This window comes from Balaenoptera acutorostrata, chromosome 12 (assembly GCF_949987535.1).
Source record: "Balaenoptera acutorostrata chromosome 12, mBalAcu1.1, whole genome shotgun sequence".
Lineage (NCBI taxonomy): Eukaryota > Metazoa > Chordata > Mammalia > Artiodactyla > Balaenopteridae > Balaenoptera > Balaenoptera acutorostrata.
In genome coordinates, this window is record NC_080075.1 from 34,685,944 (window position 1) to 34,709,279 (window position 23,336).

General features: G+C 42.7%; 1 protein-coding gene across 1 annotated transcript in view; it reads right to left on the reverse strand.

Annotated features, from left to right (window-relative positions):
* ANTXR1 (ANTXR cell adhesion molecule 1) overlaps positions 1-23,336 on the reverse strand; it is a 245,064-nt gene that overhangs the window by 81,216 nt on the left and 140,512 nt on the right. The window contains exon 13 of the mRNA XM_057558000.1: positions 21,190-21,285. Within this exon, the coding sequence (XP_057413983.1) occupies positions 21,190-21,285 (96 nt within the window). The remainder of the gene's footprint in view (positions 1-21,189; positions 21,286-23,336) is intronic.

Below are 23,336 nucleotides of genomic sequence, written 5' to 3' on the forward strand. Positions count from 1 at the left end.
CCGCAAATATCCCATCATCAGGGTTAAAGAGAGACATGTGGTCACTCTGGGAAGGCAAGCAATTGTGAGCCCCTTCTAACCAATGAGAGGATGGGTGACATATGGAGAAGGATGGGAAGGAGAAAAGAAGGGTGGCGGTAAGTAGCCTGTCCTCACTTTTGTCTCCAACTTGCACACCCCATTCATGAAAGGAAAGCTCTTGTACCCTTGCAGTTAATTTGATTTTACAAGGCAATTTGGCCATTATCCACTCTGACTCCACCATGTCTCCCTCCTCTTACACCCCAAGCTTATTATCAGAATGTTGGGTCCCCTACCTGCAGTCTTTTTCCTTAGAGAATTCTGGTAAGTACAAAAGTCATTGAATATCTTTTGAGGTCTTAGCGTCAGGGCTGGCTTGGACCACTTTATGGATGGATGCTCGGGCACTGTCCATGGGACCAGTTCCTTAAAGTAGTTGGAGAGCTCTCCCGGCTTCAGGGCACACTGCCTACTAGGCAGCTCTTCCTCACTTCTCCCCCCTACTAAGTACATATCACCTTTGATTTGATGATTATTCTGGGACCTCATTTGGGCTCTGATCCCCCCTGCTGTCACCCATGCTATCACTATCTGTAATGTCATCTCTGTACGTTGAGACAGGCTACTGACTTGAGGCTCTACTGACATCAGCCAGGGGACTGAGCCCCCAGTCACCTAAAAGGATGGTACTCAATTAATTAAGAGGCAGAGGCTATCATTTCGATGTATTTATTTATTTTATTTTCTGGCTGTACCGCGCGGCAGGTGGGGTCTCAGTTCCCCGGCCAGGGATCGAACTCGCACCCCCTGCACTGGAAGTGCAGAGTCTTAACCCCTGGACTGCCAGGGAAGCCCCAAGGCTATCATTTCAAACTCTCATTTCATCTGCCTCCACTTCCTGGCCATCGTGGGAAACCTGCTGAAGGTCTTTGGAAAGCATGAAGCCATGATTTTGCTCACCCACTCAACACTGGCTCCAAATTCCTTAAAAAAAAATCTCTGAGGAAGGTCATTACTGCCCAATGCTGATTTCCCATCATCCCAGAGGCAGTGATGATTTTCAAACAGGAAATGCCTGGAGACTGGAGGGAGGGGTGAGGAGCTGGGGACAGCAATCTGGAATGCATCTCTTCTCTCAGGGCGGGATTAAGGAGGGGGAGCGAGAGGAGAGCAGGATACTTGGGAACACAGACAGATGTTGACAAGAGTGCTGTGGGCAGTGTATTTGCTAAGTACCCTGGGTGTACAGAGGTTTGGTGCAGAGCAGCTGGGGTTTTGTCTTCACAGTGCAACCAGCTTCCCCCCTCGCTGCATGGAAGCACTGTGTAGTTGTCAAACGTGAACCCCAGACCTGCCTTTTTTTGACTGTGAGGATCTGACAAGTCCCTGAACCTCTTTGAGCTCCACTGCCTTCATCTGTTAAATGGGAGCAAAAAGACTAACCTTGCAGGCACTGAGTCACGATGAGCAATAATGTTTGCAAAACATCTGGAACAGAGGGGGCGCTCAATAGATGGTGCATACTATTATTATTCCCCTTTTCCTTTCTTGTAGTCATTGTCTCTTGCTTTTATTAAATCTTTCACAAAGGTTTCACTTAATCTCCCCTCCCTCATATATCAAATGAAAATTTAGTATATACTATGTATGGTGGTTTCCAGATGGTGCAGCCTAGAAGCCAGAGCTTCAGAAAAAGGGTGAGACAGGAGGCTGGCACTCAGACGGTGGCCAGAGGGCCTGACAGTGGCCAGGGTCTTCAGGGGGTCAGCAGGAGTATGCTTCACCACATACGTGTAAGCACATGACATCAGCCAGGAAGCGCTGACATCAGCTAAGCAGCCCACCACTCAGACCAACCTGTCTGTGGGTTGATGGTCAACATGTCTTATTGGGTATTTATCGAATTCTACATCCAACAATGTCCCAAGGGGAACTCAAAAGACAAAGCAAAACACATGATTTATTAAGTATTAATCAAAGGCGGACTAATTCATAATCTAGATGCCAGGCTGACATACTTGTAAACTGGGCACCTGAGCTTCTGGAAAAATGCCACCATGTTCAGGTAGACGAAATTTAGGCACTTCCAATCTGGCCTTATCGGATGGGTGTCTGGCTCTATCCAGCAGGAATGAGGAAGAAGTCTTCCTATTGCCCCCAGTCCCTGCCCCCTCCTTCCCAGTCTTCTCCTGGGGGCAGGTGCAGCTTGCCCAGGGAATGGCACGCGAGCATCTCAAAGTGCGATCCGGGCAGGCTGGATGGGCTGTCTGTGAGTGAGCCAAGCTCTCATGCCAAGACCAGTGCCTGGGCCACCCAATGGAGTGCTCTGAGCACAGGGACAGTCAGCCCTCCCCATTCCCCCCCCCCTTCCCCCCCACCCCGCCAGGGCCCGAGCCCAGGTAGCCTGGAGGAGCAATTGGGCAACAGCTTGCATTGGTCTTGAGCCTACAGTACCACTGTAGCCTCACAGGAGAAAATGCAAATTGCCTCAGCCCCCAAAAGACCTGCATGACGTGCAGATGTGGCCCCCCACCTCTCCACTTCACCCCTCTCCACCTCTCTCCCCTTCACTTTCTGCACTTCAGCCTCCTGTCACCTTCCTGTCCCTTCCACACACCCTACTGTTTCACACTTGTAGCGTCTTCTGCCTAATTGCTTGCTATCCCCTCTGCTTTGTCTGCACACCTGCATGTACCCCAGTTAACACCTATTCATCGGCTAGATCACCTCCCCTGGGTAGTCGCCCAGGACCTCACAGAACAAGCAAGGGTCCCCTTTATGGGGTCTCACATAACCCAGTGTTTTCTGTAGCATTTTTAAATGTAATTAAAGGTTAATTGCATAATTCTTGGCTTCCAACTAGTATGGTTAGATGGTCTTTATTGCCAACAAGAATGCAAGCTAGAAGAAACTGAACACTACAAAGTTTACGCTTGATTTGAGCTACTTCCAGTCTTAGAAGGTTCTGGGAGCTTCCTCTTGGTTGTGGGTGGACTTGTCAGCTCCTTCCTCATTAGGAGGGACAAACAGAAGATGGATAAGGTTGAAGAGACCCTTAATGAAATGTTTAAGAGGAAAATCCCTCAACAAACATATTTGTAAGCATAACATGGCAGAATTGAATGGCAGTACCAGGGATAACTCTGGGGACATTTTTTCATATTTCTCCTCCAGAGGCCAACATCACATATCTACTTACTATCATCTTCAGGTTGGATATTTGGGATGAGTAGAAAGTGACCAGATGCCTTCTTGGGATAGCTGCCCTAGAGTCCCTTTTGCATTAATGGTTGGACTGGTGAAGTAAAAGCGCATAAGAAAAATGAGATGGGATAGAGAACTTCTGAATTCTATTAGTGGGTCTTTGCTACCTGAGAAGTTCTTGAAACTCTGTTGCGAATTGGGAGATGTGCCTCTTCTCCCTTATCAGTGACTTTAACTCTAATTTAGTCCATGTTTGTTTAGGTAGATGTAGAGGTGGCCAGATTTGACAAAATCTGTTGTACGGGAAAAGGAAAGAAAGCTTGAAAAGACCACGTGGAATCTTATTAAATTGAAATCTTACTGGCAACTTCTCATTGAGTCGAAACAAATTCAAGTTTTTAGGTACACCTCTTAGTTTGGCTGTTGGAAATGAAATGATAGAAAATGTGGAGATATAGTTAGCATGGGATGATTACAGTAGAAAGATCACATATGCCCAGGTCCTTTTTGACACCTGGGAACTTTACTGTGTTTTATGAGTCAAGTTCAACTGTTTAGGTCTCTGTAACACTCTCTCTTAAAATTTATTTTATAAAATGTTAAGGTGAAATAAAGCACCTGGTGAGTTTATTTTGCTTGTTTTTTTCCCCTCAAGAAGTGTTCAAGATTTGCTCCTAATTTATGTTGGATCCTTGCACTTTGTTGCCTTTGCATCTCTACTGCTATAGTCCTGTGTAATGGAATGCAGAATGCAATCTACTCGGTTTTTGACACCGGCCCCTCTTCCTCCTCGCGGGGTAGCCACACTGGCTCATTCCATTTAATAGAGTGAGTCTGGTCAGTGTGCTGCACGAGGAGCAGGGGGATGCCAGGCTTGGCTATTCCCCCATGGGCCCCTGCTATGGCTCCACTATCATAACATTCCGTTTCTCCTGCTTATCTTTCCTGTCTCTTCACTCTGACAGCGGTTGGCTGTAGGCTAAGCTGTATGAGCTCATGTTAGACAGATGCTCATCTTATGGCATGAGAAGAGGACTTCTTTTTGGGTCCCCTTTCTTCTTAGATTGTCTTCAATGTCTCAGTGTCCTTTTTGCTTGAGCTGGATGAGGAGCATCTCCTGCAACCTCCTTTATACCGAAGGTGTGGTTCTCTTATTGCAAAGGAGACACTTCCATGACACATAGCCAATTCTGTTGTCCAGACAAAGTCCATGAGAATGGCTTAAGATAACTACTCTATTAACAAAATTAAGCATTTGTCCTCTAGTTTGAATTAGCTCAATAGCTCTAAACATTATTGAGTACCAGAGTAGCTTGCAAGGCTTCTTAAAACACAGACTTCTGGGCTGCATCCCTGAGTTTATTATCAGTAGGTCTGGAGTGGGATCTTTGCATTTCTAACAAGTTCCCAAATGATGCTTATACTGCTGGTCCCTGGACCACACTTTGAGAACTATGAATTAGCCTGTTTTTAACAATGCTACACCTCAATTAGATATATGGGGGTATGTTTTGCTTCAAGTCAGACATTCCTATGACTGTTCTGTTGAGAGTTGCCTATGGCTGATTAGAAACACCAGCTTTGAAAATGTTTCAGTCTAAAAGTTATAGTGTCTCTGGTGTATTGTCAGGGACTATGGGGTCTTCATTTCTTATGTGTCCCACCTAGCGGAAGACAGAGTACTATCTCTGGACGAAACTCTCTTGCTTCCTCTGATGAGCATTTGTGCTCATCTGTGTGCAGAGCTGGCATGGCCTGCATTCTTGGATCCAGCCCTGAAGCAGTCCCAGCCAGATGATTGCCTGGGAGTTAGGGACACAGTTCTTATCTTTCACTGCACCATTGGCAATGAACTGACTTTGCATCTCTTTCTTCTGCAAGAAGAACTGGACTCTAAGCTTCTAGAACACATGGGCATACTTGGTTCAGTTTTTATCTCCTGACACATCGTGCTTGTTGCTTAGTCACTATTTCTGGAACGAATGAGTGCATTATAAAGGAAAAGGTAAAGAAAGCATTTCTGATGATTCTAAACTTCTTTGCCTGTCAAATAAGCACTTTAGTGATACAAGATGCAAATCTGATTTCTCAACCCTCCATATAAATGTTTCTTTAGTAATTAACATGCTAACAGTTCCAACTGCCATGACTGGATTGTGACACATGTATGCACCATGAGGATCTCATTAGAGTTATGGGTTGGACTCATGGTTAATTATGGTACTTTATTGACACCATCTATATCCCATTCTATCCCCTAACCCCAGCCTCCAAGTAAATTCCCTTGCCTTGTGGTTCAAGAATCAGCTTTGTGTCCCAAATTAAATTTCCAAGAAGGCTTCCTGAAAATTTGAAAACAACATGTACAGTTTCTTTTGTTACAATACAGGTATGTAATATGTGAATTTACTCATATGTGGTAAGGAAACTGAGCAATAAAATCAATAAACTGTGAAATCGTATTAGCTCAAAGTATGATTTTTCATGAAGTACAGGAGAAGGTAATATACAGGCAGACTTTGCTTTATTGTGCATTGAAGATATTTTGTTTTTTACAAATTGAACCTTTGTGGCAACCCTGTGTTGAGGAAGTCTTTTGGTGCCATTTTTCCAACAGCATTTGCTCACTGCATGTCTCTGTGTCACATTTAGGTACTTCTCTCAATATTTCAAAATTTTTCATTATTATTATGTTTGCTATGGTGATCTGCAATCAGTGATCTTTGATGTTACTATTGTAAAAAGATTATGACTAAATAAATAAGGAAACAGAAGCTTTAAATGACACAATAGACCAGATAGATTTAATTGATATTTATAGGACATTCCATCCAAAAAACAGCAGATTACACTTTCTTCTCAAGTGCGCATGGAACATTCTCCAGGATAGATCACATCTTGGGTCACAAATCAAGCCTCAGTAAATTTAAGAAAATTGAAATCATATCAAGGATCTTTTCTGACCACAACACTATGAGATTAGAAATGAATTACAGGGAAAAAAACGTAAAAAACACAAACACATGGAGGCTAAACAATACGTTACTAAATAACCAAGAGATCACTGAAGAAATCAAAGAGGAAATCAGAAAATACCTAGAGACAAATGACAATGAAAACACGATGATCCAAAACCTATGGGATGCAGCAAAAGCAGTTCTAAGAGGGAAGTTTATAGCTATACAAGCCTACCTCAAGAAATAAGAAAAATCTCAAGTAAACAATCTAACCTTACACCTAAAGGAACTAGAGAAAGAAGAATAAACAAAACCCAAAGTTAGCAGAAGGAAAGAAATCATAAAGATCAGAGCAGAAATAAATGAAATAGAAACAAAGAAAACAATAGCAAAGATCAATAAAACTAAAAGCTAGTTCTTTGAGAAGATAAACAAAATTGATAAACCATTAGCCAGACTCATCAAGAAAAAGAGGCAGAGGACTCAAATCAATAAAATTAGAAATGAAAAAGGAGAAGTTACAACAGATACCGCAGAAATACAAAGCATCCTAAGAGACTACTACAAGCAACTCTATGCCAATAAAATGGACAACCTGGAGGAAATGGACAAATTCTTAGAAAGGTATAATATTCCAAGACTGAACCAGGAAGACACAGAAAATATGAACAGACCAATCACAAGTAATGAAATTGAAACTGTGATTAAAAATCTTCTGACATACAAAAGTCCAGGACCGGATTGCTTCACAGGTGAATTCTATCAAACATTTAGAGAAAAGCTAACACTCATCCTTCTCAAACTCTTCCAAAAATTTGCAGAGGAAGGAACACTCCCAAACTCATTCTATGAGACCACCATCACCCTGCTACCAAAACCAGACAAAGATACTACCAAAAAAGAAAATTACAGACCAATATCACTGATCAATATAGATGCAAAAATCCTCAACAAAATACTAGCAAACAGGATACAGCAACACATTAAAAGGATCATATACATCATGATCAAGTGATATTTATCCCAGGGATGCAAGGATTCTTCAATATATGCAAATCAATCCATGTGATACACCATATTAACAAATTGAAGAAGAAAAACCATATGATCATCTCAATAGATGCAGAAAAAGCTTTTCACAAAATTCAACATCCATTTATGATAAAAGCTCTCCAGAAAGTGGGCATAGAGGGAACCTACCTCAACATAATGAAGGCCATATATGACAAACCCACAGCAAACATCCTTCTCAATGGTTAAAAACTGAAAGCGTTTTTTCTAAGATCAGGAACAAGAGAAGGATGTCCACTCTCACCACTATTATTCAACATAGGTTTGGAAGTCCTAGCCATGGCAATCAGAAGAAAAAGAAATAAAAGGAATACAAATCGGAAAAGAAGAAGTAAAACTGTCACTCTTTGCAGATGACATGATACTATACATAGAGAATCCTAAAGATGCCACCAGAAAACTGCTAGAGCTAATCAATGAATTTGGTAAAGTTGCAGGATACAAAATTAATGCACAGAAATCTCTTGCATTCCTATACACTAATGATGAAAAATCTGAAAGAGAAATTAAGGAAACACTCCCATTTACCATTGCAACAAAAAGAATAAAATATCTAGGAATAAACCTACCTAGGAAGACAAAAGACCTGTATGCAGAAAACTATAAGACACTGATGAAAGAAATTAAAGATGATACAAACAGATGGAGAGATATACCATGTTCTTGGATTGGAAGAATCAATATTGTGAAAATGACTATACTACCCAAAGCAATCTACAGATTCAATGCAATCCCTATCAAATTACCAATGGCATATTTTATAGAACTAGAACAAAAAATCTTAAAATTTGTATGGAGACACAAAAGACCCTGAATAGCCAAAGCAGTCTTGAGGGAAAGAAACGGAGCTGGAGGAATCAGACTGTGTGACATCAGACTATACTACAAAGCTACAGTAATCAAGACAATATGATACTGGCACAAAAAGAGAAACATAGGTCAATGGAACAAGATAGAAAGCCCAGAGATAAACCCACACACCTGTGGTCAACTAGTCTATGACAAAGGAGGCAAGGATATACAATGGAGAAAAGACAGTCTCTTCAATAAGTGGTGCTGGGAAAACTCGACAGCTACATGTAAAAGAATGAAATTAGAACACTCCCTAACACCATACACAAAAATAAACTCAAAATGGATTAGAGACCTAAATGTAAGACCGGACACTGTAAAACTCTTAGAGTAAAACATAGGAAGAACACTCTTTCACATAAATCAGAGCAAGATGTTTTTTGATCTACCTCCTAGAGTAATGGAAATAGAAACAAAAATAAACAAATGGGACCTAATGAAACTTCAAAGCTTTTGCACAGCAAAGGAAACCATAAACAAGATGAAAAGACAACCCTCAGAATGGGAGAAAATATTTGCAAATGAATCAACAGACAAGGATTAATCTCCAAAATATAGAAACAGCTCATGCAGCTCAATATTAAAGAAACAAACAAGCCAATCCCAAAATGGGCAGAAGACCTAAATAGACATTTCTCCAAAGAAGACATATAGATGGCCAAGAAGCACATGAAAAGCTGCTCAACATCACTAATTATTAGAGAAATGCAAATCAAAACTACAATGAGGTATCACCTCACACCAGTTAGAATGGGCATCATCAGAAAATCTACAAACAAGAAATGCTGGAGAGGGTGTGGAGAAAAGGGAACCCTCTTGCACTGTTGGTGGGAATGTACATTGATACAGCCACTATGGAGAAGAGTATGGAGGTTCCTTAAAAAACTAAACATAGAATTACCATGTGATCCAGCAATCTCCCTACTGGGCATATACCCAGAGAAAACCATAATTCAAAAAGACACATGCACCCCAGTGTTCATTGCAGCACTATTTACAATAGCCAGGTCATGGAAGCAACTTAAGTGCCCATCGACAGACGAATGGATAAAGAAGATGTGGTACATATATACAATGGAATATTACTCAGCCATAAAAATGAACGAAATTGGGTCATTTGTTGAGACGTGGATGGATCTAGAGACTGTCATACAGAGTGAAGTAAGTCAGAAAGAGAAAAACAAATAGCGTATATTAATGCATATATGTGGAACCGAGAAAAATGGTTACGATGAACCGGTTTGCAGGGCAAAAATTGAGACACAGATGTAGAGAACAAACGTATGGACACCAAGGAGGGAAAGCATCAGGGTGGTGGTGGTGGTAGTGTGATGAATTGGGTGATTGGCATTGACATGTACACACTGATGTGTATAAAATTGATGACTAATAAGAACCTGCTGTATAAAAAAATAAATAAAATAAAATTCAAAAATTCATAAAAAAGGATTATGACTCACTGAAGGTGCAGATGATTAGCATATTTTAGCAATAAAGTATTTTTAAAATTAAGGTATGTAAATTATTTTTAGGCATAGTGCTATTGCATAGTCAATAGACTATGTAACTTTAATATGCACTGGGAAACCCAAAAAATTCATGTGACTTGCTTTACTGTGGTGGTCTGGAATGGAACCTGCAATATCCCTGAAGTATGCCTGTATATGTTTCAGATTTTTTTGGTTATGGTAAAGTTCACATAATATAACATTAACCATTTAAAAGTGTCAGCTGGCTGATTATATTGGGTGTCACTGAATACTATCAGGTGAATGTGAAGATGCTGCTCAGCTGTCAGTAGTGACGTGGAAGAAACACACAAAACTCACACACACCTCATCTGCTTTCTTCTGTTTACCCTTGTGCAGTGCAATTAAATCAATATATCGCACTTGTGAGCATGTGTACCTTTCTTCATGAAAGCATTTAAAGCATCCTCAACACGAGTGTATGTCCTGGTTATAAGAATCCAAGGATTCAGGGAAGGAGGAAAGCCTTAAGCTTGTGTCTGAGATGCTCATGAAGAGATGAGATTCATGGGACACCCTGAGAGCAAAGGGAGTAAAGGAACCCACATTGAGCTTCATTGGAGACCACACTGAGGAACCCAAAGAAAGGAGAATGGAAGGCATGGGGCTCATCATTTGCTTTAAAGGGGATTAGAAGCATGTGCCATGGATTGAAGAAAAAGCTATAATGCTGAGAGCAGCAGAATAACACTTTTGTGGCATTTGGTCTTATTTGGAACCACACAAACAGCTTTTTTGTTGTTGTTGTTATGAAAAGAGGACCCTGGCAAGACAACAAAAACTGGATTTCTATTTTAAGCCAGCACAGAAGGAATAAGAAGACAATGAGTCACAGTCATCCACCTCTGTTGTTGTGACACTTCATCCTAAGAATGTCCTTCCTTCTGTCCCATTAATTCAAAGGCATGGGGCTACATCATACTCAAACTCATCACAAAACTTCATGTGTTTATTTTTTAAAAATTGAGACAGTGCTATTTATACTGTAGCATTACTTCAAGAATTGAAGATACTTAAAATGGTGGAAATTTTCAGTTTCTTATTAATTTTTAAAAGTGTATTATTTTATAACATTGCACAGTTTTGAATGTTCTATTCTGAACCTATTTCCCCCCCAGTCCTGTTATTTTCATGGGGCTAAAATTCCATATGAAGTGACATTTTTAGGAATACCCTTCATGTTATGGGAGAAATAATGGTATTTAGAGAACTTTTGATGTATCTGCTACTCATTAGTGTTAACTTTGTAGAGAGCAAAGGAAAGACCAATGACAGGGCCTGACTTCCTCAACTGATTTCTGGTCTTCTGTGCTTTCCATGCATAGTAAAACCCCAAGGAGTCTGAGTAACAATATTCCTTGGGTTTTTGGTAATTTTTGATTGTGAACTCATGTGAAGTTTGCATTTACCTATGGGAATCTTATGAGGACTGAGCTAAGGGATCAACCTGCCAGAGTTTCCTTTTGCAGATTCCTAAACATTTCCAAACTGTGATCCTTTTCTCTTAGTTTGTAATTTACAGAACCCCAAGTAATATACATTTGAACTCTAAAACCGAGAGGTTGTCGTTCTGAATTCTTAGGGACACACACACACACACACACACAACTCATAGCCCATCCTTTTACTCAAGGTCTCAGCTGTAAGCAGAAGACTCAGTTCTGACTCCCAAACTTTTATGGACCTATGTAAGGCTCTGAAACCAAATATCTAGGTTACTGAGATCGGAAAATCAGCACTGCTTTAGGGTCAGCTAACAGTCTGATTTCCAGAACCTTTTTGATTTTGTCCCTGGAAATGTCTATTTTCTTGTGAGCCTGGCTATGCATTTAAAACAACTTTTATTACATTTTTTTTCCAGGAAATTTTTTATTTTTATTTTGCTAGGAAGTCCAGTGTATCACCAGCCAGGAGTAATTGATTTTTCACAAATGATTACCTCTTGCATGCTCAGAGGAGTAACACAAATAAATGTTGTACTTAGATGCCTAAAGTTATTTGGAGCCTTTGATCTAAAACATTGCATATCCTGGGACTTCTGGGCTGATATCTTAATTCCAACTCCTTTGCTACCTCCCTGGCCTCATAGGTTCTGTGTGAGGAGAAGCCATCAGAAGAAAGCTGTGTAAAGAAGAAATGCCAATGAGATCTGAAAAGCCACCTAACAAAAGGCTTTAATCTCATGGATGGAAGGGGATGCTTGCTCTCATGCTTTTACAATTTAGGTTTCCATTATGATTCCTCAACCTTATAATAAATATCCTTTTAATTAAAATCAAGACACCAAGGGAAACTAGGTAATGCAATGTGGAAAATGTCCAGGAAGCATGAAATACTAGCTGATGACAGATAAATGAATCTTACTATACAAACAGTATAAATGTAATAGAAACCTCACAGTTGATTAGAGCTGGCCAAGTACTGCTTGAATCCAGTAATTTTACACTGTAAAAGTTTAGTAAAGTCTAGTGCCAAGGGTGTTGATCTAGAATGTAGTACAAGAAATTTTCAAAGAAATGAGCTCAAGTTTTTGTGTTTTACATTTGGAACTCAAATTCCAAATAATTTTTGGCCTCTCATCTTATCTCCCTTAAGACTGGAATTATTTAAAAGGCCAAATTCATACATAACTCAAGAGAGAGTAGTGGCAAGAATTTTAACATTAGTTGATAAGGCCTAAATGATGTACATGGTAATTTCAAAGAGCAGTTATGCATATTCTTCACTAGATGATGCGCCAGTCACTGCAAAACACTGAGACAGTTAAAAAAAATTCATGAATTCGGATTCCCTGAGGCTTAGAGGAGCACCTGGTCTGCCTGGGTTATGGGCAAGGCGATTCCAGCCACTGGCAGTGCCTGTGGGATCTGAGCAGGACACACAAGGAACAAGGGTGTGGGTTGATGTTCACAGTGTGTTTGAGCTTGTTGGCATTGACACAGCCTTCGAGGAGGGTGGTAAAGAGGTCACACCAAGGGACCCAGGAATCTGACTTTCAGCCAATTCAGCATTCTCTGGGCTTATGTTTCCCAAACGGTCTTTGGCAGAATGTTAGTGTCCGTCCAGACGTCAGGATGTCAATAGGTGTTTGGGAAGGACTAGTGCCCTTCTAGATGTCAGTATGTTAATGGGTAGGGGTCATGGGAGGGTTCCAGGGTCAAAAGAAGTTTAGGTGGACAACGTCTCGAAATGCTGCCCCTGATTACTTGCATCATATTTTGATGTGTAACCCACCAGGTTTGAGGACCATAGGCCAGGAAATGTTGAAGGAGAGGAGTAGATTCACTTATAGGAGGCAAGAATATAAGGAAGCTACCTTAGCGCTAACATGGTTCCAATTTTCTAATTTTTCACGTGAGGAAATGAAGGTTAAAAGATTTGCCTTTGATGGAGGCAGATCTCGTATTGGACCCCCATTGTCTTTAATGACAGCTCGCCTCTTTCCAGCTCACCTAGGGGCGTGAGGATGGTGGCGGGTGGGTTTCCAGGCAAGTCGCAGGGCCAGCCCAGCAGGGATGAGGGAAGCCACGAGGGCAAGGTGGAGATGAGAACAGACTGGCGTGTGGTGCAGAGCTCTGAGGTGAGGACAGGCCATGGCAGGGCTCTGCATGCTAGTGGGAAGCGACCTTGTCAGCTGCAGAGAGAGGTGTGTCCAGATGGGAATGGGTGGAGGCTGGAAAGGGATCCAGAAAGCACGATGAGTCTAGGCCCATGATGCCTGGCTATGGAGCTGCTTGTACTTGTCAGGTTTCTATTAAATAAGCTTCAGTGAATCCCTTTGGTGACGTTAGGTTTGGTTGTCTGGCCCTGAAAATTAAATGCTATGCTTAAAGGTGTGGAGGGCATTATTTGAAGAATTTATTTTTATTTCAATTTAAGGCACGTCAAGTTCCTGATTAGCTTTTGTCCCTTGCAATTTGTCATTCATTGAACTACCCTGGAAATTCAATAAAGTGAGTTAAACATGATCCTTTACATAATTCTTTAAAAACTGTTCATAAGATACCTACAAGGCCGTTACAAACAAACCAAAACAAAAGGGAACCGCATTTTGTTTCTCTAGGGAGAAATTCTCAAAGCATGCACATGATCCTCTCCCAACAAACTGAATAAAAATATTTGCCATTATTTGAACAGAAATATAATGATTTGATTTCACCTTAATAGTGTAGTTTAATTAGCTGGGCTGCAGAAGAATTCCAACTCTACAGCAGGATCTCTTTTTATTTTCTCTCTAGTTGTGGTAAAAAACATATAACCTAATCTTAACCATTTTTAAGTGTACAGTTCAGTAATGTTAAGTATATTCACCTCGTTGTGCAACGAACCTCCAGAAACTTTTTCATCTGGCAAAATATGGCAAGATCTTTTGACTTGGGTTTCCTGATATACAATTAACCTCCTAATAAAATGGGCAGATTTCAAGGATTTTATTTAAGAAGCTGATAAAAGTGTCTTTTGTTATGTAATATTTGATACATATAAAACAATGTGTGTAACATACATGTAACTTATGAAACCTGATAATAATAATACAAACACCCATGAAACTACCACGCCCTACAGTTCCACCGGTTTGTGGGTTCCTTTCGTATCCATTCCCCTTCCCCCCTTTAGTTTAGTTTGGAAAACATATGAATTACATACTAGGCACTGTACTCCTTTGTGGGATGATTTTCTGTGACAAGTTTCTCCGACCCCTGGAGGAGTTCATTGTATAGTGACAGGAACATATATATGAATGAACACTTGTGACAGAATGAGAAAATTCGCTAATAGATGTGTGAAAAAAGTGCTATGAAAACCAAGGGAGGTTGGCGCTAATTCTCCCCAGGTGGGAAAAAGGAAAGCTACTGAGATGGAGTGATCAGTGAACCGGGCTTTGAAGAAAGAGGAATTGTTGACAGAGTAGATAAAGAAGACGAAAATATTTCAGCAAGCGGAAACAATATAAGCAAAGAGATCATTAGTAGCTACGTGGTATGTTCAAGAACCCCAAAGAATAGAGTGTGCCTGGAGATGGCCCTCCTTCCATTTAAGTCCTCAATGAGCTTTGAGATATACTGAGTAACAGTCTTGAGCCAGGCATGGTTATGCTCTGGGGAACTACAGCCCTGGCTTCCAATAGCATATGTCTACAGGGGAAGATTGACAAGCAAACAATCAGTTACAACACCATGGTCAGTGCCATGAAGGAGTCCGCACAGGGTGCCAAGGGGGGTCCAGGCACAGGGAGGAGGAGGTGGGAGGTGAGGTGGAGAAGTGGGGTGTGGCCAGGTTGAGAAGGGTCTACATACGCCATGTCAAGGAATTTGAAGTCTACTTTAGAGATCTTGAACAGTCAAGAGGATTTGGGGCTTGGAAGTGAGTGGGACCATGACCTGATTATTTTTCTTTTTTAAGGAAAAAACCTAGTGACAGTGAGAAGGGCTAAAAGAGAAGTTAGAAAGTTATTGCAGTATTTCAGGTGGGAGATGCAGAACCTCAGACTAAGGCAATGACATTCATTCATTCATTCCACAACTATTTATTAAGCAACTACTGAGTGCCAGGTATTATGCTTATACTGGGGTAGAGGGTGCAGATGGATGTATCAGATGAGATGGGGTGTGAGAGAAGAGGATGTTCTACAGACAACTGTGAAGTGAGAGAAGACAAGGAGAGACAGAGGAGACCTTGGCAATCACTCTTCAGTCTAGAGTTTGGGCAGCTCAGAGGATGGTGACATATCCATCAATGAAGAGCAGTTCTGGGGACAACATGATGAATTTAGCTGGGACACGATGGGGAGAGATACCTACAATTGAGATGTCCATTGGGTACCGATACTACGGGCCTGGTCTTCTGAAGCCGAGGCCAGCAATGGGTGGACACATTAAGTAGCCATCAGCATATCCATTGTAGCTGAAGTCATGAGCATTAGTGATATTGCCCAGGGACAATGTGTAGAGAAGGTTGAAGACAATCCTGGAGAACAAGAGACGAGCGGCAGCAGAAGGAGACAGGGGAAAACTGAAGACAGATTTAGAAGAGTCGGCAGCAGCCAGCAGAGGAGAGAGTTGAAAGAAGAGAGTGCCCATTGCTGAAAGAGCTAAAGTAGAATGCGAAATGAGCAGAGATCCCTGGCTGGGGAGTTCAGACTTGCAAGGTACGGACTAGAGCAACGATGCTGATGGAGGCCAGGGTGCAGTGGGCCGAAGAGTGAATGGAAGGAATCGTGGACAGTCTGCTCTGCAGAGAAGTTGGCAGATGAAAGGGAGGGAGAAGGAAGAGGGCGGCTTGAAGGAGGAATAAGGTATGAGACATTTGTAAAGGTTGAAAGAGGCCAGTAGGCAGCAGGGAGGAAGACAGCAGAGAGGAAAGGATGAAGATACCACAGGCAGAGGTGAATGAGAGAGAACAAAATGAAGGACATGAGTGGCAAGAGAGGCAGAGGGGCCAGGCTGCGTCCGGGGAGGGGAGGGATGTTGGAGCAGGATGCATGAAAGTGCTACCTGAAGTGGAAGGTTTCTCATAGGACAGCTTCCACCTCTCACTGAGACAGAAGAGTAGGTTGTCTGTTGAGAGTGAAAGAGCCAGAGATAGGACAGTCATCTCCGGGAGAACGGGAACAGCCTGGGAGAGACACCGTGGGGGTGGAATCTGGAGCTCCATAAGGATGAGGTGAGAGTTTGCTAAGCAATGAGAAGCCCTCATAAATGGGCAGTGGCCCCATCAGCAGGCTTGGGCAATTCTCTTCTGAAGGGACCATCATCTTGGGAGCAGGAGAGGAGAAGACTTTCAATTGTTCTGTCTCAGTATAAGGATGGGGCAGGGCAAGTGGGCTGGGCGTTAGGTAATCGAGGGTGTTCATGAGAGGGTCAACATGGGGTCCGTAGCTTAAGATACCAGGCAGGCATTTATCCTATCCCCCAGATTTTTGATTTGGAGGAGCCAGTCCCCATTGTTAATCAGAATCTATCAGTGTCTGGTGACCTGCTGAAATTTAGGCAGGATGTGATGGCCTTTGCCTGTGTACATAAAGCTACCAACCTAGTTAGACTGCAGGCTTTCAGGGTGCTGCCTCTTGGCTGGGATGATGGTAGACTCTCAGGGTTACCTGCATTTTCTAGATCTGTATTAGATAATATTTACCTCTAATACCACTGATTCATTGTGGACTTTTTTCCTCCATATGTTCATACGTTTACTCATCCAGTACATTTCAACTCTTTTTTCCCATGATCCTCTTCTCATGCAGATTTCCTAGCCTTCCTTTTTTTAAAGTTCAATTTAAAGATTTCAATAATATTGGACCAAACTTATAAGTGGATGGAGTGGCCATAGCATGACTTAAAGCGTTCTGGCAATGCCCCTTGTGGAACTGAGGCAGGGTTTTATTTATTCATTTATTTTTTTGTAAAATATTGGCCCCTGAATTCCCTTTTTGAAAATGCAAATAAGCACAGGGTACATAGGCCAATGACTCTCTCTCTTCCAATGTGAATGTTTTTTTGTGCCAGTAAATAAAGGTAGGAAGCTTAGAAGGCAAAGATTTACCTGGGGATACCGAGGGCCACGTTGGGAAACACTGAAAAGTTTCGATCCAAGACCTGGCCATTCTCTCTCCACCAGTCATTACTGATAGATTATTCTCTGTTATGTGGGCAATAAGTTAACCCAGGTTCCATCTAGGCGGGAGATAAGAGCCAGTTGGGAATGGGGTCCTTTCAGAAAGGCAAAATGCAATGGGTAGCACCAGTCACTCTCAGCCTTCAGATTTCTTCTTCCAGGACCAGCAGGAAGCAAGAGGATGCCGAGGGCTGCAGAGGGCTGGCCTGGTAGTGTCTATTATGCCTGATCTGGCCATACTGGTCGTTACATGTTAAAATGCTCTTTATGATTAGTAAATAGTGACCTGAGTGCCTGCCCTTGTACCCCTGCCACCCTCTGGGACTTCATGGACCATCCCCCATCCCACCCCATATCCAGCCACTAAAGGGTTAATGTTTGGCTCAATTGGGATGCAAGCCTTGCAAATTGATAAAGATTTTGAATATTATTCCTGGAAGGAACTGTGCAGAAGCAGGAGGAAGGCAAACCTCATGGGCTTCTCATGTTACAGACCCTTTCGGCTCTCTGGCTATTTCCCATCCTGGAGATATGGCTTTGGTACCAGGTCATGGGGCATTTCCCACACTCAAGACAGGGCAGGGAGCATGACAGAGGAAGGTTTCAGGACCATCATTTACAAGGATGCCCTCTGCTAGTCCCAGACTGTGGTGAGGGTGTGCTGTCACGCGGGGGAGAGAAACTTGCTGCATACTGCATCCTGGGGTGCGGGAACATGCTGTTTGCCCTCCTTCCTGTATACTCCCTTTAGAAGACATGTGAATTTACCCTGTCCCCCTCAGAACACCATCACTCATAAAGGAAGCCAGCGATCAACGAGAAATTTGGGGGGGCACACTAAGCTTCAGAGCCCCAGACAGCTTTCAGAAATATGTGGAAGGGCAGTTTTTAAAGACTTCATAAACAGGAAAATCAATCTCTAAGATCTTCCCTTGTAAAGAAATTCCTCAGGACTTACAAAATCAGGCCACATTAAGACATTTTTGCTGTCTTCCAAAGTAACATAGGCTTAACCAGATAGATTCGCTGAAAAATATTCTGAATATTGCAAAGCAATCTGACCTTGTGTGATCCTGCTTCCAATAATGAAAGACATTAAATAAGAGACATTTTCCTGGAAATTAAAACCACGATAAGATATCACTTCATGCCTGTTAAGATTGCTATCATCAAGAAGACAAGAGATAACAAGTGTTAGTGGGAATCCTTGTACACTGTTCATGGGAATGTAAATTGGTGCAGCCACTATGGAAAACAGTATGGAGGCTCCTCAAAAAATTAGAAATAGAGCTACCATATGACCCAGCAATTCCAATTTTGGGTATATATCTGAAGGAAACAAAATCACTATCCTGAAGAGATACTGGCACCCTCATGTTCAATGCAACATTATTTACAATAGCCAAGACATGTAAGCAACTTAAGTGTACATTGAAGGACGAATGGGTAAAGAAGATGTGGTATACATATATGATGGAATAGTATTCAGCCATAAAAAAGAAGGAAATCCTTCCATTTGCAACAGCATGGATGGACCTTGAGGGCATTATGCTAAGTGAAATAAGTCTGGCAGAGAAAGACAAATACTGTATGATTTCATTTACATGTGGAATCTAAAAGAACCAAATTCATAGAAACAGATCAGATTTGTGGTTGCCAGAGGTGGGGGCTGGGGTACAGGGTTGGGGGTGGAGGAAGTGAGTGAAGGTAGTCAAAATGTACAACTTCCAGTTACAAGATAAAGCTTGGGGGATATAATGTACAACAGGATGACTATAGTTTAGAATACTGTATTGTACATTTGACAGTTGCTAAGAAAGTAATCTTAAAAGTTCTTATCACAAGGAAAAATGTGTAACTATGTGGGGTGATGGATGTTAACTTATTATGGTAAACTTTTTGCAATATATACATGTACCAAATCATTAAGTTGTATGCCATAAACTTATAAAATGCTATCTGTCAATTCTATCTCAATAAAACTGGAAGAAAGAGACACTTCTCACTAATATAAATTGAATGCCATACAGTACAGTTATATATTCCTATTATAGTAAATATTTTAAAATATTAATAATAGTAATTATTATTAATAATAATACAAGGAACAATCTTAAGCAGATATATAGATATTCCTATATAGATAATCCTTTAATTTTCACCATCTACCTATGAGGTCAGAGCTTTCATTGTCCTCATCATATAAATGAGGAAACCGGGGCACAGAGAGGTTAAGTAACTTGCCCAGGATCACACAGCCAGTAAATGGTAGAGTACTGCTTGGCTGTTGTATTGTTCCTAGCTGTCCCCACCCAGAGGTAACTGTTTTTAATAATCAAAGGGACTAAGTGAACAAAGAGTGATGCCTACTACAACAGAAGCCCCAGTGTTCACGTCAGGCTGCCACCACCAACACTCCCAGCCACCCTCTTCTTTAAGAGCCCTCTTAAAGTTTTCTTCCCCCGAGAATTCCAGACTTGAAGATATGCTTGCTTTTGAATCACCATAGAAAGCAGTCTGGCTGCCTCAGTTTTTTTTTTTTAACCTTAAAAATAAAATGGTTCTGCAGCCTTAAGTATTTAAACATTTAACTCTGGGGCTGCTGTGCTTAAGACTGCTTAAAATCTTGGTGAAATCACTCCAGCCTGGATTACACTAATTGACCTGAGACTTGCACCTGTCCCTCCCACCAGGGTCCCTCCCACCCACACATTCTTGTCTGCTACAAGTCATCTTTTCCCCTCAAAACCAGAGGCTTCTGTTGGTGAAAAAGCCTTTCTTTCCAGAATCCTTGACACATGGATCCACATCCTAAGTTTTGCATTCATCCATTTATCATCTATTTAAAGTGTTGTTTGAAACCATTTCCCCCTTTTGTTCAAGTCTAGCGTTCTATGAGGCTTCGGTTTCTGTCCTACACACAGATTTGAGTCGCCTTGCACTGTATGCTAAATGCTGGATTTCCAGAGATAAAGTGAAGACAAGCTCTAGCCTGGAGATGCTCACCACCTATTTTCCTCTGCTGGGCCTGCCGTGGAAGAACTGAGATGCAGGGAATGGAAGAAGCTGTGGCAGTGGAGCAGCGCTCACTGCAAACGCACCTGGCTTTACAGCGCATGCTCTGATTGTGCATGAAGTCAGGGCATGTGCTAGAACTAGACTTGCAAGAGCTAATGTTTTTTTTCATTTGGATATTACTTTGTTTGGTCTTTTCCTGGTCTGGGGGCCAGGGAATAGAAACTGATAGACAAGCACATATCATTTGGGCACGGCAGGTGATGGCGGGTTATTCCAGGCCCTGGGCTATTTGGGGGAGGTGCTGGCCAGAGCTACGTGGTGGTTCCAGGTGACGATGATGGGGAGGAGGTCCTTACTGATCTTGTGCTGGGCACATATAGGTGCGTCCTATAAATGGTAGCTAAAAGAATAAAATAAAGGTAGGTGCCACTCTTTATTGTTAAAAATGAAGAGGCCTGAGGCACTTTCTCAGATGGGCTGACTAGTTGCTAAGACCAAGGTGGCTTTGGAAGAGTATCAGCTGGTGCAGCTCAACAAGTGTGTGTGCGTGTGTGTGCACACGTGCCCATGTGCCACACACACACACATGCATGTGTATTTATTACATGTCAAGTAACGCTCATCATTTACAGTATTCTGCTGATCTTTCCTAGGCACTGCACCCAGAGCAGCCCCTCCAGCTGCTCCGCCCAAAATGGTGTGTCCATTGGCAAACGCATACTGACTCCTAATGACTCATGATTTTATTGATCATGTTAGTTTTTTGCCAATTTTGTAAAAATCGTACAAAAGATGCTAGACTTACTGTTACTTATTTACACAGCTTCTTGTAGCCCTCTACCTACTCATGGTCCTGTGAACCTGTGTCATTCTTTGCTTTGAGCAGCCTGAGGTCTGAGGCTGGGGGAGAAGCTTGGGGCACTTACCACGGTGCAGCAGAGGGGCCAGAACCACCAGAGGAGAGCCAGGGCCAGAAGCAGGAACAGGATCAGCAGGGCGATCGCCAGTATGGAGCCATCGGACTGCGGGGCCGAGAGAGAGGGCGGTCAGCAGTGGGGCCGGCTGTGTGTGCAACCAGCATGTGAGCTTGGGGGGCAAGGCAATACCTGTGGTCTCCCCCTCCCCGCACTCCCATCCCCACTATGCAGATTTAAGGCCCAGAGAAGAGCACCGTTTGCCAAGTAAATGGTTGAAACGCTGCCCAACGTCCTGGGCAACACACTCTATGTAGTCAATTCTCATGAGAAGTGGGTTTGTCTTTTCAGGGAGGCCCCGGTCTTCTCTTTGAACAGCATCTTGAAGGACCAATCGTGCAGGGGACAGAGAAGATGTCTGCCTGTGCAGCTGGGCACTGAGATGGCCCACCACTGCCCATCTGCCTCCGGACCATCACCCTGTGCCCGGTGACAGCCTCCTACTCCCTGGATCTGCTGTTCCCGCCACCCCTTGGGCTGGACTTGGGACAATTGTCAGAACTCAGCCTGCTCCCCTGAGCCTGTTTCTCATAGGTGCGTGTAAGAGATTCACGAGGCAAAGTCTAGAGCCCACGGATGGGATGTGATAAAGGGTAGAGGGATTCCAGGGAGTAGAGAGTGAGGCAGCTTCCGCTGACCCTGGGAGGGGAGGGGTGCGGTGACTGAGTCAACGCTGCTGTCGGACCCAATGAGGCGGGCACCCAAGGCAAATCATGCCCACTTCCAAACATGCCTAGGCCAGTCCCCAAAACAGACAGTTGCCGTGGCCTGACATGATTACTAACTTTCATCAACAGAGATCCCACTCCCTCGGTGTCAGTATTCTGGGGCTGCTGGTTCAAGGGAGCAGATTTAAGTCCCCTCCACCGCCCCTTCTTCCCAGCTACTGGGAGTGTAAGTGGGTACAACCTTTGGAGCTGGGGGCGAGGGGCAAGTTGTCCCAGGTATTAATTGTCATAGGTACCCCGTCTGAATAAAGCTGGCAATTCCACTTTTAGCTCCCCCTCCCTCCAAATCAGATATGTTTGCGCAGATGATGATGATGACGATGATAAAGGAAAGCAACCTAAATGTTTAACAATTAAGGAATAGTTAATAATACATTGTAGAACCACCAATTACTCTGTAGACATTATGTTTACAAATAATATTTAAATGACCTGAGAGAACAGCCCTGATATAATGAGTGGACTTATGTTTGCCAAGAGTGAGAGAGAGACTGAGGGATATTTACTCAAATATTAATGGTGATTTTGCTGGTAGTGGATTTATGGTAATTAAAAAAAAATCTGTCTTTGCTTTTCTTTTTCTTTTTTTAACATTGCACAATGAGAAAATAAACTATTGAAGTTGTATTTTAAAAATCTGCACTTGGGGCTCCTCCCTATGGTATCAGGGCTCACGTGGCCCTGGGGTTCTCACCCAGGATCAGTGGACCTATGGTGTACACAGATGGGCTCAAGTGGATGGAAGGTGTGACCCTCCCGAAACAACACTCATGATCTTCAGAGCATGTGTCTTCATGGGAGACTGTCCACAGCATGATCAGACTTTCAAAGCTGCCCTCTCCCCAACCATTTATAGAGGGGGAGGTTGGATGGCCTGTCCGAGGCTACACAGCAGGTTAATGGCAGAGCTGGGGTGTGACTCACCCCTACTCCGAGTGCCCAGTGGGGGCTACTGGAAGCTGTTTAAAGGCAGCTTTTACTCCCTGGAATGTCTTTGACCCAAAAGCCAGGGAACTAAACACTCGGCTCCCACCAAGCCAAGGCTTGGGAATGCCAGATTGTCCCCGAGGGAGCTGCACCTCACAGGTGCAGACGCAGGGCTGGGCAGTGGGTGGGGAGAGGGCACAGCAACCAGAGGATGCTCCCGGACCCACAACGTTTATGCATGAGCTACGGCAGAGAGTGATGTTCTCCTTGAAGAGACAAAGAAATCCCGTGTGTTCTCCAAACTTACTGTTAGTCAAGGACACCCCTCTTGATCTTTCAGTCTCTACGTTCCATGCCCACAAAATGGAGATACTGAACCTCACCTGCCTCATTGCATTGATGTGAGGAGAAAATGAGCTATAAGATGTAAGCAGACATGGCCGG